Below are 18744 nucleotides of genomic sequence, written 5' to 3'. Positions count from 1 at the left end.
GGCTCTGTGGTTTAACCAACAGCGCCAACCGCGTCCCAACATGAAGTATAACTGTATTAAAAAAAAGAAAAACCTATGGGGAAGGTCTGGCAGAAGCAAAAGGTGGAGAAGATGTGACTTTGGCTACCCGAAGACCTCCCCATCACTTGTTTGGCTGCTGAGTCTTCAGCAGATATTGCTAGCCTGCCTGCTTCCAGAACTCACTCCGCCACATGAACACACATGGAGTGGAATTATTCACCTACTCCTGCCAGGAGAAGGACAGGTGAGAGCTCTCCACTCAACAAGAGAAAACCAAGGCACAAGCCTTGCTGTTATTTGGGCCTGTAGTCTCATACTGCAAGGTTCATACGTGAAAAATGCAAAATGCTTGTCTGGCTAGCCCCAGAGATGAAACGACAACATTAGCGGCTTGGCATGTTTTCTCTCTCCACCACAGAAATCTTCAGCATGCTGAGAAAGATGCATTTACCTTCATTGCAAAGCCAGATGGCATCATGTTCTTGGGCCACTCAAACTCTGTTGTGTGAATTCTTATGCCAGATTCCAGGAGAAGCGTAGCCTTGAGGTCTGGCCTAATGACAACAGAAGGCATCAGGGAGCATCTAGGCACAGATTTGGCGTAGATGTGGGCGCAACACTTGCTCTTCCTCCTCTAGGAAGTGCAAGCTTGCATTTTTAATTTTTTCAAAATCAAACACTGAATTTGCATGCTGGCACCCACTCACTCGTAATAAATTTATGCAGTTGGTAATCATAAAAATCCCCAGAACTGAGGTTTCCCACGAGTAATCACTTGAAGGATATTTTTAACAATCAAGCAGTATATAAATTTTATGAACTAAACAATATTTAGAAACTCAGGGAAAGTAGTGTGTGAAGATGCTTGGAAAAGCAAGGACAGGTGAACCTTCTCTCTACGTTTAACAACAGCACCAGGAAAATACATAATACGGCATGCTATGCAGGGGAGAGGTTGTAATCATTCACATTTAAATGAAGAATACAGAAGAAAGCAGAGGGGGAAACATACACCTGGATCTTTGGAGAAAAGTCCCATTAATTTTAATGCATCTTGATTTCACGTACTAAATTCAAAAGATTACATTCATAGGAAACAGGTCTGTGTTCCAACCTCCTTTTCATACATAGTGTTCTAGTTTAGTTTGGCTATTTTATCTCATCGGAGATTGAGATACATGTAAAACACACATACAGTTTCAAAAGTTAGAAATATTTCAAAGAGAGCTGGGATACTAACCTGTGACTCTCCAGATGTTGCTGGCCTACAGCTCCCTGACCATTGGCCATGCTGGCTGGGACTGATGGGAGCTGAAATCCAGCAACATCTGGAGGGCCAAGGGCTTCCTGCTCCTGAAATAAAGAAAACAAGGAAGTTTCAGCTCTTACTTCTGAAGGCGAATAAGGTATGTCTTATTGTCCACATCGTAAACGTTGTTTACTCTCATTCCCAACAAGCTAAAAAAAAAGAGAGAGGAGAAAAGACATATATATTTATATTTTTACCAGTATAAGGAAATTTATAGAAGACTTGTTGCAGACATTGAATCAATAATTTTTTTAACAAAGAGCAACTGTCAATCTTATTGTGGGTAAGGCTGGAGGAGGCAGTGAAAGAACTGTTTCTTAAATCAAAGGAACAACAAACTAATTATAGCACAAATATCTTTCTGGGCTAAGTCCAATCTGGAGTAGTTTTCTATGCTGATTATCTTGGAACAGGACTACAGTGGTACCTCTGGATGCGAACGGATCTGTTCCGGAGCCCCATTCGCATCCTGAGTAGAACGTAACACGCGACTGCGCGTCTGCATGTGCGCGGGTCGTGTTTTGACGCTTCCGCACATGCGCGTGACATCATTTTGAGTGTCTGCGCATGCGCGAGTGGCAAAACCTGGAAGCAACGGGTTCCATTAATTCTGGGTCACCGCGTAGCGTAACCTGAAAATGCTCAACCTGAAGCATATTTCACCCGAGGTATGACTGTAGTGAGATAGAATAATGTGACATGTATTCGTGGGTCTCAAAATCAGACAAATACAGTCATACCTCGGGTTAAATGTGCTTCAGGTTGAGCGTTTTCAGGTTACGCTCCACGGCGCTCCGTTACTTCCGGGTTTCGCCACTCGCGCACGTGCAGACGCTCAAAACGACGCCACGCGCATGCACAGAAATGGCGAATCGCGACCTGCGCACGCTGCGTTCGCTTCAGGATGCAAACGGGGCTCTGGAACAGATCCCGTTCGCATCCAGAGGTACCACTGTAAAATATGTGGCTGGTCCTACACAGGGCCAGCCCAAGATATGTTGTCACCTGAGGCAGACCCCAAAATAGCACACACCCTCTCCCCACCAGGGAAGATCTACATCAGGAACAAAGGGAAAAAGATAGAAGACTGGGATCTGTAGCCCCAGTGAATCCCACCCACTTTCCTTTTCCTTTTCTTTTTTTGCTAAGTGCATAAAGCCCAGTGCGTGTAAGTTAAATGTGTATAAGCTGTGAGTTTCCCGTACAGTAGTGCTCCCGTGCCAGCGGCCTTCAATGTAGCTCAGGATCGGGAGAGGACCCTTAAGATGTTGCTGGACTCTGACTCCCAGCACTCCTGACCACTAGCTACACAGGCTGCTGCGAGTTGGAAGACTCAGGGTTTCCCCAAACTTGAGCTTCCAGCTGCTTTTGGACTACAACTCCCATCATCCCTAGCTAGCAGGACCAGGGGTCAGGGATAATGGGAACTGGAGTCCAAAACACAGCTGCAGACCCAAGTTTGGGAAACCCTGAGTCTGCCAACTCACAGCAGCCCTGTTTAGGGAAGCTTTTAATATTTGATGCATTACTGTATTTTAATATTTTGTTGGAAGCTGCCCAGAGTGGCTGGGGAAGCCCAGCCAGATGAGCAGGGTAGAAATAAATTATTATTATTATTATTATTATTATTATTATTATTATTATTATTAGGAAACACTGCTAGGAGTCTAACACAGGCATAGGCAAACTCGGCCCTCCAGCTGTTTTAGGACTACAACTCCCATGATCCCTAGCTAACAGGACCACTGGTCAGGGATGATGGGAACTGGAGTCCAAAAAACAGCTGGAGACCCAAGTTTGGGAAACACTGCTAGGAGTCTAACACAGACAGAGGCAATCTCAGCCCTCCAGATGTTTTAGGACTACAACTCCCATGATCCCTAGCTAACAGGACCAGGGGTCAGAGATGATGGGAATTGTAGTCCCAAAACATCTGGAGGGCCGAGTTTGTCTCTGCCTGGTCTGACAACCAGGGGAAACATCAGGTACAGACCAGCCTTCCTCCTTCCTCTGGTGCCTTACAGAGGTTTCGGACTACAACGCCCATCGACCCCCAGCCAGCTCCCACGTGACTTGGACTACAACTCCCAGCAGGCCCTGCCAACTGTAGGCCAAAGCTCCTGAGAGGCACCTGATTGGGGAAGGGCGGGAGTGGGCGGGGCGAGGTAAAGGGGCGGTGCTGTGGGCGGAGCCAATGCCCAGGTGGGTGGGGCCTCCGTCGTCGCGGGGGCGGGGCCGCCGCGCGCCTGTCTCGAGGCTCCTTCCTACCTCTGGCGCAGCTCGGCTATCACCGCCCGGATATCGACCGTGCTGAAGCGGGACTTCATGGCCGGGCCTCTCCTCTCCGCGGCGGACTCTGCCCTGTCTCCCCTCGCCGCGCTCCCGGACGCTTTTCCTCCTGTCAGGCGCCGAGTCGCCCGCGCGCATGCGCCTCGCGCCACGTGACCTACGGCGAGCCCACTAGGCCAAAACAGTTCCGGCGCAGCGTTAGGGAAGGAGAGGAGCTCTCTGCCGACCTCTGCCGGACGGCGTGGAAATGGCAGCGCTTGGAAGTGCAGGAGTTTAAAGGTGATGGGAAAGCACTTTTCGTATGCTCAGAGGTCCCCGCTATTTCTTCATCTTGTTTATGCAATGCATTTCTACTCCACCTTTCCTCCTTGAAGCGGAGGGTGGTGTTCATAGGTATCCTGCGAGGGGTGCCCTTATTGATGCTGATCTTAGCAAGGGCACCTTCTCAGCATATAATAGCCCATAACAGCCTAGGACTCCGGAGCTCAAGCAATCGTCAGCCTCCCAAGGTGCCACCATGCTCAGCTGTTGGCAGAAGCCTGATACACAGATTTGAATTCAGATCTTGGGGTTTGGAGTTTGGCTGGCACCTAGGAGGAGAATTCTGAAATGTTTTATTTAGGGGAGCATGTTGCTGTGAGATGGGGAGCTTGGCCAGGACAGGGTTAATGGAGTAAGGTTTATTTAATACTCCTGACAAAGTTGCCAGGCACAGCTTTTGTTAAGGAAAGTACAGGTGATGCGTTTCCATGGCTACTGATTGTTAGGTGATCTCTCTCAAGGCTTCTGAATGGAGCAAAAAGAGGCCTCCCACTCAGCAGCTGAGAGTGATGTAATCTAAAAAGGGAGAATTAAAAACTGCAGTTAGGCCAGACTGAGAGAGAGCCAAGTTAAGCCTCTGTAAGCTCTGTTTGAGAGGATCCTCTTGAGATTCTACTCTGGAGAAAAGCGGATTTGGGCCTTGAGTGTTTAAATCTGGGATGGGGAGCTGGATCCCTAGGTGGGTTGGCTACATGCCTTCCTCACACACACACATGCACACAAAAGCTTATACCCAGAACAAACTTAGTTGGTCTCTATAAGGTGCTACTGGACAATTTTTTTAGTTATTTCGACTGTGTCAGACCAACACGGCTACCTACCTGAAGCTACACACACAGAGAGAGGCCAAATTTGGCAAGTGGGCAGTGGTGCCCACCTGCCAATCGCATGGCATCAGGTGACCTGCTTTCCTGAGCCCAAGGTTAAAAATCAGATGGTGTTAGCAAAGTCCCAGGGCTCTGAAAACGATGGTTAGTGGTGCCTATAGGACAGGTGGATATGGAATATTTTTGTTTTGACAAGTTTTTGCACCTGGATGAAGCCACCTCTGCCTTAGGTGTTTTGTGCTATTAATTAATTTATTTATTACTATAGCGCATTTCATCCGCTATTCTGTTGTTTTTCAGCCTTCCAGTTATTTTTTTTGTACTGCTTTTAAAACAGTAGACTTTTTAGCTGTTTTTTTATTATATGACCGTAATCACCTTCACGTGCATGTAAAAGGCAACTCATTAATTGAGAAATAATGATATAATCCTAACGGTGTCTCCATCTATGCTCAGCCCGTAATTTTGCAAATAAATGCAAATATTACAAAATACCAGTAAGTCTCCAGAGACCTCCTTCTAATGGAAACTAAACTAAACCTGGGTATGCAATGCGCCCTGGAACTTCTTACTGCTTGGAGAAGTGGGGTGAGCGTAATATTAAGAGATTAACTTTCAGAATGTGCTTAGATAGGCTTAAGCCAGCCTGATAGCAAGGAGGAGTATGGTTTCCAGGGATAATAGGCACTTTGCACGAGTTCAGAGACATGTGCATTTTAATTTTATTTTCAGAATTGAGAAGAAAGGATGCTCAGGATGGTGGCTTTGATCTGGGCGAATTCAGCATCCTGCTGGATCTCGACACACTGAGGACCATTGTACTGACCCTAACCTTAGTAATGCACTCATTCTGCAACGTAGTCCATAGCAGCAGCCTAGAACTCTGGAGCTAGAGCAGCCTTCCACGCTCAGGTCTCCCAAGGAGCTGGGATTACAGGCAAGAGCCACCACACCAGGGCTCCTTGTTTGCTTCCTGTGTGTCCATCATCCAGAAGATGGCAGCAAAGATCAAAACAATGAATCAATACTGTATTCTCAAATGGATAAATAACTTTCTGACAGTAGGAGCTGTTTGACAGTGGAACGGGCTTCCTCAGGAGGTTGTGAACTGTCTTTCATTGGAGGCTTTTAAGCAGAGGTCAGATAGCCATCTGTCATAGATGCTTTAGTTGAGTTTCCTGCATCACAGGGGATTGGACCAGAAGACCCATGGGTCCCTTGCAGCTCTACACTTCTATGATTCTATGAAGCCACAGGTGGGAAGAGGGCTCTTGTGGCCAAACCTGATTGCTGGTTTCCCACAAGCATCAGGTTGGCCACTGTGAGAACAGGATGCTGGACTAGATGGGCCTCCTCCAGGAGGCTCCTCTCACATTCTTAAAATAATGAGAAATACTCTTTTCTCTGTTCAGAAAACCCACCTACGTGGGCTGTGTCTCCCCAAACTGCTTAGATGCCCACAGCTGATGCCCAGGACAACACCACAGTCCTGCCTATATCATGATGGTTAGTGTAAATGACCTACTGTGAGAATAGGCAGAACGTAAGAAAAAGCCTGGCAGGATCAGGCCAAAGTCAAACTGTTGGAAGGTTGGAGCGTCTGATGTGGCTGTAGAGACCGATATAGGAGAGACATGTTTTGTTGCAGCTGAGGCAGATGAAGGCGTCTGGTTGTGCTGCTACAGGTGCATCATGGCATTTCTTCTCTCTGCATTCCTCCAAGCAGTCCTTCCTCCTCTGGTCATTACTGTGGATGCAGGACCTGGCTATCCATCTACAGGTATTGTGGTCATCTGCAAGGGATTCCCACACAGCGGGGTTGATATTGTCAGCCATCATGTCTTATAATTCAGAGTTGGATCTGGTCCCTGAAGCCAGCTCCCCATACAGCACATCCTTGGGGATCCTGCCATTTTCCCTTTTGTGGACATGACCAAGCCAGTGTAGACATTGCTGGGAATGTGGGCTTGGGAGAACATATCTTTGAGACACCGTCCTGCTGTGCATCGCTCCCGACAGTTGTAAGTTGCCCACAGCTCACTTCCATAAAGCAGCTTGCTCAACACACAGGCCTGGTGGACCTTCATCTAGGCATCATAATATTGCAGGATGAGCACTTTGGGTTAACAATGTTCTCTCCTTTTTGTTATTTTCTATTTTGTGTTCTGCACATTGCTGTCAACCTTCAAATTTGAAAATAAGGGATCAACAGCCTCGAAAAATGAGGGATCAGCAGCCTCACCTGTCCCGGTGACAGTCTACGGGGTATCTAACAATCCGGGATAGCCGCGGGAAGCAGCGGGAAACGGCGCTGGAATAAGGGAATTTACCGCAAAAAAAGGGAAGGTTGACAGCTATGGTTCTGTACGTTCTTACAATTTGGAGTTGCTCTGAGACATTTTATGTAGCAAGCAATGAATGCAATAAATATTAAGTCCTTTTTATCATATTATATTATGATGGGGTGGCGCTGTGGGTTAAACCACAGAGTCTTGGACTTGCCAATCAGAAGGTCGGCGGTTCAAATCCCCATGACAGGGTGAGCTCCCGTTGCTCAGTCCCTGCTCCTCCCAACCTAGCAGTTCGAAAGCACGTCAAAGTAGATAAATAGGTACCGCTCCAGCGGGAAGGTAAACGGCATTTCCGTGCGCTGCTCTGGTTCGCCAGAAGAGGCTTAGTCCTGCTGGCCACATGACCCGGAAGCTGTACGCTGGCTCCCTTGGCCAATAGAGCGAGATGAGCGCCGCAACCCCAGAGTTGGCCACAAGTGGACCTAATGGTCAGAGGTTCCTTTACCTTTATTATGATGGGCCTTACAAGAGCTGAGACTTGGGCCGAGAAGGAGGTGAAAAAGTCACCTGAGGTCTTTTAAGAAATTGTACAGGACAGGTAAGCTTTGCATGAGATCAGCTGCAATTCAGGAGGGGGCGTGGTCTGCATTCCTCTTCTCCTTCTCTTACATATCTTCTCTTCAGGCAAGGGAGCGCTTAACAAGAGGCCGCAAACATGTCAAATATTCCTATTTTATCTTGGCTCCCATCCACGTGCGTGGCCCTTTAAGGAGACGCGAGGCCGAGTCGCGCAGCAACTGACGCAGACCGCGCGTTCTCGGCTCCGGGGGATGACACGCTGCGCGTGCGCACTTCCGTCTCTGAGACGGTTTCTCCGGATCATGCGCAGTAGAGAGAGGCCACGTTAGGTGAGGAGGCCACCACGCTTGCGCGGTCCTTGGCCGGGCACTTGAGGTAAATTCTCCCCGTGGGGGTTTCTCTTCCGGGATTGGCGACTGGAAATGCGGCTGCGCGGAGTGGAGCCGCGCATGCGTACATGCCCGCTCGAGAGGAGAGAACCTGAGGTGTTATTTCCCCCTCTCTTTCTGCTCGGCACTTGGGGAAGGAAAAAGGCGCGGCGCTTAAAGGCCAAGTTTAATAGTGGAAGGAACAGCCCGGCCGTCGAGGCTCCCTGTGAAGGGAGCGGGCGACCCAGTGGGCATGCGCAAAGGCTCCCTTTTCCCGCCCTGACTCTGCGCGTGCGCATTCGGGGTTTGAACTCCCCGCCCTCTCGCCCCTCCCCCCCGTCTTATAGGCGGGGCCGCTTCCCTTTCGCAAGTCGGTCGGGCGAGGGAGCGAGCTGCGCGCATGCGCGTCGCCGCCGGCCGCCTCGAGCCAGCGAAGCCAGGCAAGGGAGTTTGTGAGGGAAGAAGCAGCGAGGCGGGCCGGCTGGGCAGGCGGGCTCCTTCTCCCACCCGGAAAGGCCGGCCGGCCGGCGGACGGCCCAGCTCGCTGGCGCTGAGGGAGAGCCGGCGCCCCCTGAGGTAAGTGCGGGCGGCGGCAACGGCGGCGGCTTCCCTTCTCCCTCCCCCTCACGCCGCCTCTGACGGAGCCTCCGACTGACTCTCCTCCTCCTCCTCCTCCTCTCCCCCCTTCTCTTTTCTCCTCAGAGCTCCGAAGCGTCGCCCGGGGGAGCCCAGCAGAGCGCGGGGAGGCTCCCGGGCCTGCTCTGACTGACGGGCGAGGAGACCTCGCGAGCCCCGCCCCCTCGCGCGCCAAGCCCCGCCCCTCGCCCGCGAGGCCACGCCCCCTCTTCGTCTCAAGTCAAGCATCTCCCCCCCTTATTCCTTCTCTTGGTGCATATAAGTGGGGGCTGCATTACTCCTCTTCTTTCCCCCCTCCCTCCTCCCCCAAAGCCCCTTCCTCAAGTTCTTGGGCCCCATACAGACCAGTAAACCACTGGTCTCTCCCCTGTCCAGGTGTGGGCGCCCCCCTAACCACCCCCACCCGTGTGGATTACTTGGCGGGTGCAGCAGCAGCCCTTCCCTCCTCTTCTTCTCCTCCCCCCCCACCCCCCAACTCTCTGCCCCCCTCTCCCCCCGTGGATGCCTGCCTCCCCCCAGCCGCCATCATGGGCAAGGTGCTGTCCAAGATCTTTGGCAACAAGGAGATGCGGATCCTGATGCTGGGCCTGGACGCGGCGGGCAAGACCACCATCCTGTACAAACTGAAGCTGGGCCAGGCGGTCACCACGATCCCCACCGTGGGCTTCAACGTGGAGACCGTGACTTACAAAAACGTCAAGTTTAACGTGTGGGACGTCGGGGGCCAGGATAAGATCCGGCCGCTGTGGCGGCACTACTACACGGGCACCCAGGGCCTGATCTTTGTGGTGGACTGCGCTGACCGGGACCGCATAGACGAGGCCCGGCAGGAGCTGCACCGCATCATCAACGACCGAGAGATGCGGGATGCCATCATCCTTATCTTTGCCAACAAGCAGGACCTTCCTGACGCCATGAAGCCGCACGAGATCCAGGAGAAACTAGGCCTGACCCGAATCAGGGATAGGAATTGGTATGTTCAGCCGTCCTGTGCCACCTCGGGAGACGGACTCTACGAAGGGCTGACATGGTTAACATCTAACTATAAATCCTAATGATCATTTAAAAATTTAAAAAAAAGACAAACTATTACTAGTCTTCAAGAGAGTTTAGCGGGGAAAGAAATACTTGCTTCCCGAGAAAGAATGATCCTCCATACTAAAATGTTCTGAAATTAAACATCCATAGGATTACAATGATTGCTCACCTCTTCGCCAGTTACCACCCTTTTCTTCCACATACTTGACTGGATCCCCAGTTTAATACAATTCTTGCTTGGTGTTAAGATGCTCTAATCTTCAACTGTGAATGAACACAAGCACTAGTTTATATGGCAAGCTTCCAGCAACATGGGGGGGGGAGGGGGGAAGGAGACACATAGCTTTGCAAAGCAACTTTTCTCATACTATGAGAGCCCTTGGTTATGATGATTTGACTTCATTTGTTTGAGTCTTGGGGCTAAGGCATCACCTTTTTAAATGTATGCTTTCTGATTTAGTTCCCCCTGACCCCCCCCTCTCCATTATCATCTGCTGTAGATTTGCTTCCTTTTGCAACCATGCAGAATATGTTGATAGGTCTCTTGTTATCTAGTAAACTGAAAACCATTGCTTATGAACAAACTGCAGTCTGTCCTCTTTATGGTGAGAGCTTACCTGTAACTAGAAACTAAAATTTTCATCGCCTTTATCTGGCCTTTTGACAAATCAGAAGGGTAGCATTTAGAATAAATGTATGGTTGCTTACTGGGCCCAATGATGGCTGGGTAATTCAAGAACCGCTTCAAAATGTTAGCTGCAGGAGGTTATGAACCAAATATAATGCATGATTAAGGATGCAAATAAGTTTCCATTCTAAATAGCAACCGTATGCAGGATGAAACGAGACTAGTGTCAAACCACAGTTCCTGTACTTTGCATTGTAAAGTTAATTTTTCTGCTGCAATATTAAGTAGCTGCATTACTTTCCAGTTTCAGTGCAAATATGCTTTCATTCCATAAAGTGCAGCAATAATTCGTAAGAATAATGTGTGATGTACACATTACTTTAAAAAAAATCATAAACTTGTAGTCAAAACTTGAATGTTAAAAACTCTTCCTGTCTTAATAATTGAGACAAAGATGGCAGTATCACAATTGGTCTAAAAGCTTCTAAAAACTTAAGTAGATTATTTGTAGACCTTCTAGCTTGGCTTCTAAGATGCATCTTTATTAACTTGAGGGGGTGGGGGGTAGCCTGCATCTGCATCTATACTATGATTTGAATAAGTCACTCTTAAGAATTTATTGAGATGTACTAATATGAAGGAAGGATGTGGCAACTTGGTTTTGCAGATACTACTAATTAAATGGAAGAAATGCGTGTCTTTGGAAGTTGCTTCCCTTTCATCTGTTACAAAACCATACTGAATTCACGCAGGCAGTGACAGACAAATTCTAGACTTCTGTTCTGGTAGTACCTTTATTTGATCTGCTTTGGATGTATAAAGCCCTTTGGAAGGGCAGCAATGATTCAGGTGGAGAGTGAGCAAACGACTATGAATGTAAACTTCCACGTTCCGTTCTTCAAGGGCAAGCATCTCATTTGTCATATCGCAGCTTTCAAATGTCTGATTAGTTGTATGGGGGAAAATGATTGTGAATTCAGGTTAGCATAAAAGTGGTTTCAATCAAGTATTAATACTAGGTGCAAAAAATGTAAAGCAGCTGGTTCCTATTCAGCCTTAAGGATTAATTTCAGATTTCCTCAAGGAGTAAAACTCATCTGAGGAATTTTAGGAATGTATTGCTACAAAACCAGAAGAAAATTGCTTTTGTTAAAGGGTATGAGTTTGAAATAAAATTGGGGCATTACACTACACTTCTTCAGTGTTGATTTTGCTACTTAAATTGTGGACTCTAGAGCTTGTACCAAAGATGTTTGAGGGGGATAAAGTAATGAGAAATTAATTTCTTAGAACTGAATGCTTAGCATCATTAACAGAAAAAAACTTGAGCTCTGATCCTGAACAAACTTATATCATAGTTATTTGGATTTTTTACTTCCTCCAAATTGGATGTGGATTATTCACATAAAATAATTTTAGGATCAGAACAAAAATTAATTTTCATCGGGAAAACAGCAGCGGTTCACAAAAAGTTCTACTAAAGCAACAAATTTGTGAGAGAATCGAACAAAAATGCTACATTCTGGTTGCGATAAAAATAAATTTGGAATCTTTCTTCCTGGCAGCATTGGCAAGAGTGGTAATGCAAACAAAAAGTCCACAAAACAGTTAAGTGTAGTCTTCTGGAATAACTAAAGCCAAGCACAAAGTAGTTGCCTAAACTGGAAAACTTGAAGATCTGTTACTAGTTCTCAAACTTTCATATAAATCTTAACTGCAGTAAAAACATGGGTGGTTTTACCTTTGGTGAAGGGTTTATTGTATCTTTTCTCTCACCAAGACAGAATCAAATTGTCATATAACTTATACATTAATTTGAAATCGTTACTTGGTATGTCAATTTTGTTCCTCCAAGTGTGCCAGTTTTGTAGGTAAAAAAAGATAAATATTCTGGTTTTGTTTTTCCCCTTTAAATTGCCAGTCTTTGGTGGGAAACATGAAGTTGAAAAATGTGTGACAAATGCATCAAATAACTTTTGATACTGAACAAAAATTAGTAAAGTTTCATTTTAAGTGTCTCTTTCAAAGAAACGTTTTGTGTTCTCTCTGGCTCAAAGGTAGCCATAAAAATTGATGACTTTAGAGATTTATCTGCAGCTTGCAAGATAAAATGCAATCTTAGAATTCAACTTCTTTGGGGGGAAAAGGTTCAGTACATCCAACTTCTGTGTTCATGTGACTCTATAAAGTGCAACTGAATCCGTTTTTGAATGGCGTTAACTTTGTCTGATAAGTGAATGAGTCTGTAGACTGTGATCTCCCTGAATAAAGTAAACAGGATTTTTTGTGTTCGCAATATGGTTGTAGTGTTGGTAAAAGAACTAATAAGCAGAAAATAAAGCAATTATAAAGTGCAGTTCTCCTGTTATGTTTGAATGTGGGAGAAATAAGTATATTTGTGTGTCTCCATAGTCTTTGGCAGGTGTTAAAAAGTTTGCCTGCGGGGTGGATTCTTAGGGGTGAGGAGAGTTTTTTGGGGGTGGGTTTTTTAACTAAGTGAAATGTAACTTTATCTGGTGTTGAAAAGTCAAAAGAATATCTGATCCACATGTTTTCCTCAAGGATGATGATGTATTAAACAAAGACAGCTATGTAGGCCATTTGTGCAACGATGCTGCTTTAAGGAAACGCGCAGCCAACAGGAAAAGGTCTGATTGTCAAGAAGGGATAAGAGCAGTCCCAAAGAGATCAGTACTGGAAGATACTGCATGGAAGGAAGAGAAGCTTTAGAAAATCAATGAGTGCTTTAGAAAGAAAAGTTAGAGATGAGAGAGTGGTTTAAAACGTGTGACAAATCTCAAGTGAAAAGCACAAGAGGGTTTCAGGGTGGAGAGTGCAGTAACTATGAGAGGAGGATGTAAAACAGGGTTGGGGAACTATGGCCTTCTAGATCCTTCTGGACTACAACACCTGGCCGCCCTGACCATTGGACATGCTGGCTGACCCTGTACTATGGCCCCAACATTAGTACAGCAGTTGTCTCCAAGGCCGGTGTGAAGACGACACTGATTAAAGAAGTCTGTGGAAGTTGACAGGTGCAGCTATGCTGTGTGCATACTAACTTGTAAGCAAGCCTTGCTAGCTATATTCATACATGATATTAAGCCATACCACACGCAAATGAATTGCACCCAGTTTGTTCCAGCTGGCTTACTTTGGGAGAAAACAAATCACAATCTCTGGTTTAGCAGTGCAGATTGTGACTGCAGGCCTTCCTTTCCTCCCAGGCCTTTTAAACATCTATTTAATATGTTTAAGTGATGTTTTAGCATCTAATTTTAGTTTGTTTAATCTGATTAGTGATGTAGTTTTTTGATGGCATGGTTGGTTTTAGATGCCCCTAGTTTTATATTATTGTTCTGGTTTGATTTTTTGAAAACTACAGTTTAAGTGTTCTATTATGGACTGTTTGTATTTTGGTGTGTGTGTTTCTTATTTTGCGGTATGTTGCCTAGCAGCTTATCACATGAGGCGACTAATAAATACAATCAGTAATAACCAGCGATCATAGTTTCGTTTTTGCTCCTACAAACAGTGATCAATAAGCCAAGAACAAACTTTGGCCACAGATCAGTCTGTTGAGGCTGATGATCCTTGGTTTAGACTAAACTGGAGGTTGTGGTTTGTTGGAGCAAATCATGGGTTCGTGGTTTACCATGACGTGCAAACTAAACTGCTGTGTTCAGTTGGTTTCATAAGTTAATGTTCCTATGATAGGTGGAGTTCAGAAAGATGAATACATTAGTTCTGTGACAGCTGTGAATTGAGAGAAGAGAGTGGGAGAGCCAGATACATGGATTGAGGTTTTAGGTAAGATTGGAGAGTTGTAATCAGATCTAATTCAGGTCTGACAGGTATGCTTTAACCCTAAGGCGGGGAATCTTTTCATTATCTCCCCACCCCTGTTGGGCCAAATTTGACAGGTAGGCAGGCAGGCCACCCACCTGTCAATCACCTGACATAATGACATTGGGTGATGCTGCACTTTGAAGCCCTGGTTGTCGGAATGTCAAAGTTCAGCATGATCTGTGTGAAAGGCTTTTGCTAGTGGGCAGGTTTATGGAGGCTCAAAGAGCAACGGAGAGCGATTTGAAAGTTCTTTGCAGCTCTCAAAATGCGGGGCCCCATTGTAAATAGTATTCAGCTGTATCATATTTTTCTCTCCATCAACATTTCTTAGTTAAAATAGTCTAAATCAGTTGCATATACAGTGGTACCTCAGGTTACATACGCTTCAGGTTAAAGACTCTGTTAACCCAGAAATAGTGCTTCAGGTTAAGAACTTTGCTTCAGGATAAGAACAGAAATCGGGCTCTGGCGGCATGGCGGCAGCAGGAGGCCCCGTTAGCTTAAGTGCTGCTTCAGGTTAAGAACAGTTTCTAGTTAAGAACAGACCTCCGGAACGAATTACCATATTTTTCGCCCCATAGGACGCAATTTTTCCCTTCCAAAAATGAAGGGGAAATGTGTGTGCGTCCTATGGGGCGAATGCAGGCTTTTGCTGAAGCCTGGAGAGCGAGAGGCATCTGTGCGCACCGACCCCTCTCGCTCTCCAGGCTTCAGGAAGCTATCTGCAAGCCTTGCGTGCCCGGCGGGAGGTCCCGCCGGGCGCGCGAGGCTTGGGGCGGCAGCCTGCAGCCCGAAGCACACGGAGCCCTCCGGAGGGTGCCACGTGCTTCGGGCAGGTGTGCGCAAGGCTTGGGGCGGCAGCCGCGGCTGGGGGGGGGAATCAAATTTTTTTTATTCATTCCCCCCCCCCCAAAAAAAACCCCGAGGTGCGTCCTATGGGCCGGTGCGTCCTATGGGATGAAAAATACGGTAAGTACTTAACCCGAGATACCACTGTATATGACTAAATTATCTGACTTTCAGTAGGGGGACTCTGATTCACTTCCTAAGTTTAAAGTACTGTCTCCCTACCCCCCCCGTGCATGGAATTCGAGTTAAAGTTCGAAGAATATGCACAACATCTAAATTTGGTGTTCAAAAACCTACTTCAAGAGTGAATGACTTCTGCCGTGTTGTCTTTTCAAAGTTAATGTGTGGTGGTGCCAGGGATAAATCTATTAAAATGGAGAGATTACTGTCATTACTGAATTACGGTGCTTTGCATGTAATTTAAGTTTTATTTTGTGACAGGCCAAATTTAAATAACAGATGGGTCATTCCACACCAAATCACCTGATTTTAATACTCGACCGTGCTCTCACGTCTCAGATTTTTGTTCAAAAATTTTGTGTGTGTACATACCTATGAGATAACCTCAATTTAATTTTTTAAGATTTTTTGCTCCAAAAGTGGGACTGAAATAACTCACGTATTCATGAGAATAGTTAAAATTGTACCCTCTTATGTTACAATGTCATCTGATGTTCTTGATACATTATTTGGGCTACTGCAATGCGCTGTACGTGGGGCTACCTTTGAAGGTGACCTGGAAACTACAATTAATCCAGAATGTGGCAGAGACCATATAACACCGGTCCTGAAAGACCTGCATTGGCTCCCAGGACGTTCTCGAGCACAACTCAAAGTGTTGGTGCTGACCTTTAAAGCCCTAAACGGCCTCGGCCCTGTATACTTAAAGGAGCATCTGCGCCCCCATTGTTCAGCCCGGACATGGAGGTCCAGCGCCAAGGGCCTTCTGGCAGTTCCCTTACTGCAAGAAGTGAAAAAACTTACTTTTAAAATATTTTATAACCACAAAAAACACACTTCTTTTAAAACATAACAAGTTCATAGTTAGCCCATTCTACAAAAAAAGTATGATACGTGTTAGTTGTGGTTTGCACGCTATGGCTTATCGAACCTAACAAGGTAGAAAATGACTAAAATTCACTTTGAATGGTCAGTGACCCTTTTCTGTGGCACTTAATACCATTTTTATACCTTATTTTGAAAGACACAAGAATTAGCTTTATTTTGATACCAAAATAAGCCCAATTGGATGAAAAATAAGTGGAGCATGAGTTTTTTTCTAAACTGACGTAGAAATTGCATTAGCCTAAATCGTGCGAAAATCAAGATTTTAAAAAAATTTCTCCTGACCCCAATTTTGGATCAAAAAAATCTTAAATTAATTTGAGGTTATCTCATAGGTATGTACCCACACAAAAATTTTGAACGAAATCTGAGACGTGAGAGCACATAGCACCAGGTGATTTGGCGTGGAATGACCCATAAAGCTTATGTCAGAAGACTTAAAGTAACGTTGTTGGTAGTCTAGGTGCCTTATTGGTTTTAAATGTGGGAATTTCTTTTGCATGGAAGCTTTTGAAACCTGTTTAAATTGCTGCTCCAAACAGTTTTGGCTTTTAACTCGTGTTTATGGCTTTATTACGACATTTACACGACCTATGTACAGTCATACCTCGGGTTGAAGTAGCTTCGGGTTGAGCATTTTTGGGTTGCACTCCGCGGCGACCTGGAAGTAACGGAATGCATTACTTCCGGGTTCTGCCGCATGCGCAGACGCTCCAAATGACGTCATGCACGGAAGCAGCGAATTGCGGCGCGCAGACGTGGGTTGTGTTCGCTTCAGGATTCGAACGAGGCTCTAGATCGGATCCCGTTCGCATCCAGAAGTACCACTGTATATGTGAGAGACCAGGATTCAAAATTACAGTGGTTTCGTGACATGTGACAGTAACTTAAAATTAATCTTAAAACTGTCAGCCTCCCAAGGCGAGTTCACATAGGCCAATAGCCTAATTATAGGCAAAATAAAAACGGACAGATTCCCAGGCCCAGATGCATCCACCCAAGAATTCTAAAAGATATCAGATGTGAAATTTGTGGCCTTCTAACAAAAATATGTAAGTTGCTCAGTAAGTTGCTCCATACCAGAGGACTTGAAAGCAGGCAATGTAACACCAGTTTTCAGAAAGGGATGGGAAAGTGGAATCCTGAAAATTACAGACCAGTTAGTTTAACACCTGTCCCAGAAAAACTGGTAGAAAGTATTGTTAAAGATAAAATACCCAAACATATAGAAGAACAAGACTTGCTGAAGCAGAACCAGCATGGCTTCTGCCAGGGCAAGTGTATCATGAACCTATTGGAGTTCTTTGAGAGTGTCCACAAGCATATAGATAGAGCTGATTCAGTTCACAGAGGGTACTTGGACCTTGCCAAAGAGCTGAGTGCTCATGGAATAAGAGGAGAGGTCGTCTTGTGGATCAGGAATTGGTTAAGTGCCAGGAAGTGGAAAGTACAAACAACTGACTGGCTATGCTGTGCAAGGCGGAGCTACAGCTAGACTGGTTTACTGCTGGAAAGCTCTCGGATTGTCAGGACTAGGGTGCGCCACTTAGCATGTGGACCAGTGAGACGGTGGTGCCACACAGCCTTTCCTCAACTTGCCGATTCCCAGAGCAGATAAAACCAGCTGAACCAGATTTTTGTGTTTTGTCTTGCCCAGGTAACAAAGCTATGAAGATGCGCAAAGCATCCCAGATAAACAGCTAGTCCAGCCTTGCAGTTTGGTAGAACAAATCCACAATCTCCCAAAGTCAAACTGTTCCGCTGAGCTGGCTTTTACCAAGTTTTCTTTTCCTTCTTTCTAATGTTTGACTTGGATTTGCAGTTGTCCTGTCATCTGCTGTCTGAACGCAGCCTAACTTTTCCTTTTATCCCTTTAACGTCTTTCATTGCATAATCTATGGGTTTCTGCCATGTAAATCTCCGCCGCATTTAGCCTTCTTTCTATGCTAAGCATACAGACAAAGGCTGGAAGGAACTGGCTATGTTCTGCCTTCAAGCCATGTTTATCATCCTCACGGGAGGCGCTCCGTACTGCAAATCAAAAACCTCTGTTCTGCAGGACACCAAATCCTCTCTTAAAAACCCCCCTGAGATGGTTATGTTTTCTTCCCCTATCTGCATGATTTCATATTGTTCAGAAATACTGACTTGTGTATAAATTTTAGAACAGTGGCTGTGTTAGGGCACAACTGGGTGTTAGAATTCTGAGCTGCTATTGAAAGCTCTTGTGGGAAACACATGTCTTGTGGTACCCCAAAGCTTAGCAGATCAATTCTCACATGAGCTTTCACAGCCATGAGACTCCCACAAATGTGCTTGACACCATAAGATGATTAGCCTTTGAGGTGCCACAATGCATTTGTTGATTCCAATTTTTGTGTGTGTGTCAGCCTTTGGAAAGACAGAAATGCAAACTGTGTGCCAGCAAGTGTAGGGTAAGTCCCACCAGAAATAATTTAACAAATGGCATGGGATTTACCCCTCGGCCCTGCAAATATATTTCGGGCCACTTTGGGCTGTATCCAACTAAGTCATGCTCAGAATAGACTGACTGAAATCAATGGACTGAAATTAATCGGCTCCATTGATTTCAACATGTCTGCTCTGAGTGTTACTTAGTTGAAGTCAAAACAAAAAAAAAGTTTTCCTTCCAGTAGCACCTTAAAGACCATCT

General features: G+C 45.9%; 2 protein-coding genes across 4 annotated transcripts in view; one reads left to right on the top strand and one right to left on the bottom strand.

Moving 5' to 3' along the window:
- Window positions 1-3768, bottom strand: part of NEMF (nuclear export mediator factor) — a 38910-nt gene extending 35142 nt beyond the window's left edge. The window contains exons 1-3 of one of the 2 annotated variants that reach the window (XM_083611497.1): window positions 3599-3768; window positions 1411-1479; window positions 473-575 (exon numbers count right to left, since the gene is read on the bottom strand). In XM_083611497.1, coding sequence (XP_083467623.1) covers window positions 473-575; window positions 1411-1479; window positions 3599-3657 — 231 coding nt within the window. In that variant the 5' untranslated portion in view covers window positions 3658-3768. The remainder of the gene's footprint in view (window positions 1-472; window positions 576-1410; window positions 1480-3598) is intronic. The other variant, XM_083611498.1, reaches the window with a different exon arrangement.
- A 4132-nt stretch (window positions 3769-7900) lies between these two features.
- On the top strand, window positions 7901-12663 carry ARF6 (ARF GTPase 6). 2 transcript variants are annotated; one of them, XM_083621352.1, is made up of 2 exons: window positions 7901-8012; window positions 8708-12663. In XM_083621352.1, exon 2 carries the CDS (start codon window positions 9169-9171, stop codon window positions 9694-9696), a length of 528 nt encoding a protein of 175 aa, XP_083477478.1. In that variant the 5' UTR covers window positions 7901-8012; window positions 8708-9168; the 3' UTR covers window positions 9697-12663. The 2 variants fall into 2 exon arrangements, with proteins under 2 accessions (XP_083477478.1, XP_083477477.1); XM_083621351.1 differs by having other exon boundaries at window positions 8001-8581.
- Window positions 12664-18744: the final 6081 nt, after the last annotated feature.

This window comes from Podarcis filfolensis (assembly GCF_964270895.1).
Source record: "Podarcis filfolensis genome assembly, chromosome: 1".
NCBI classification, from domain to species: Eukaryota; Metazoa; Chordata; class Lepidosauria; order Squamata; family Lacertidae; genus Podarcis; species Podarcis filfolensis.
The sequence above is the reverse complement of the archived record's forward strand: the minus strand, read 5'-3'. Positions and strand labels throughout refer to the sequence as shown.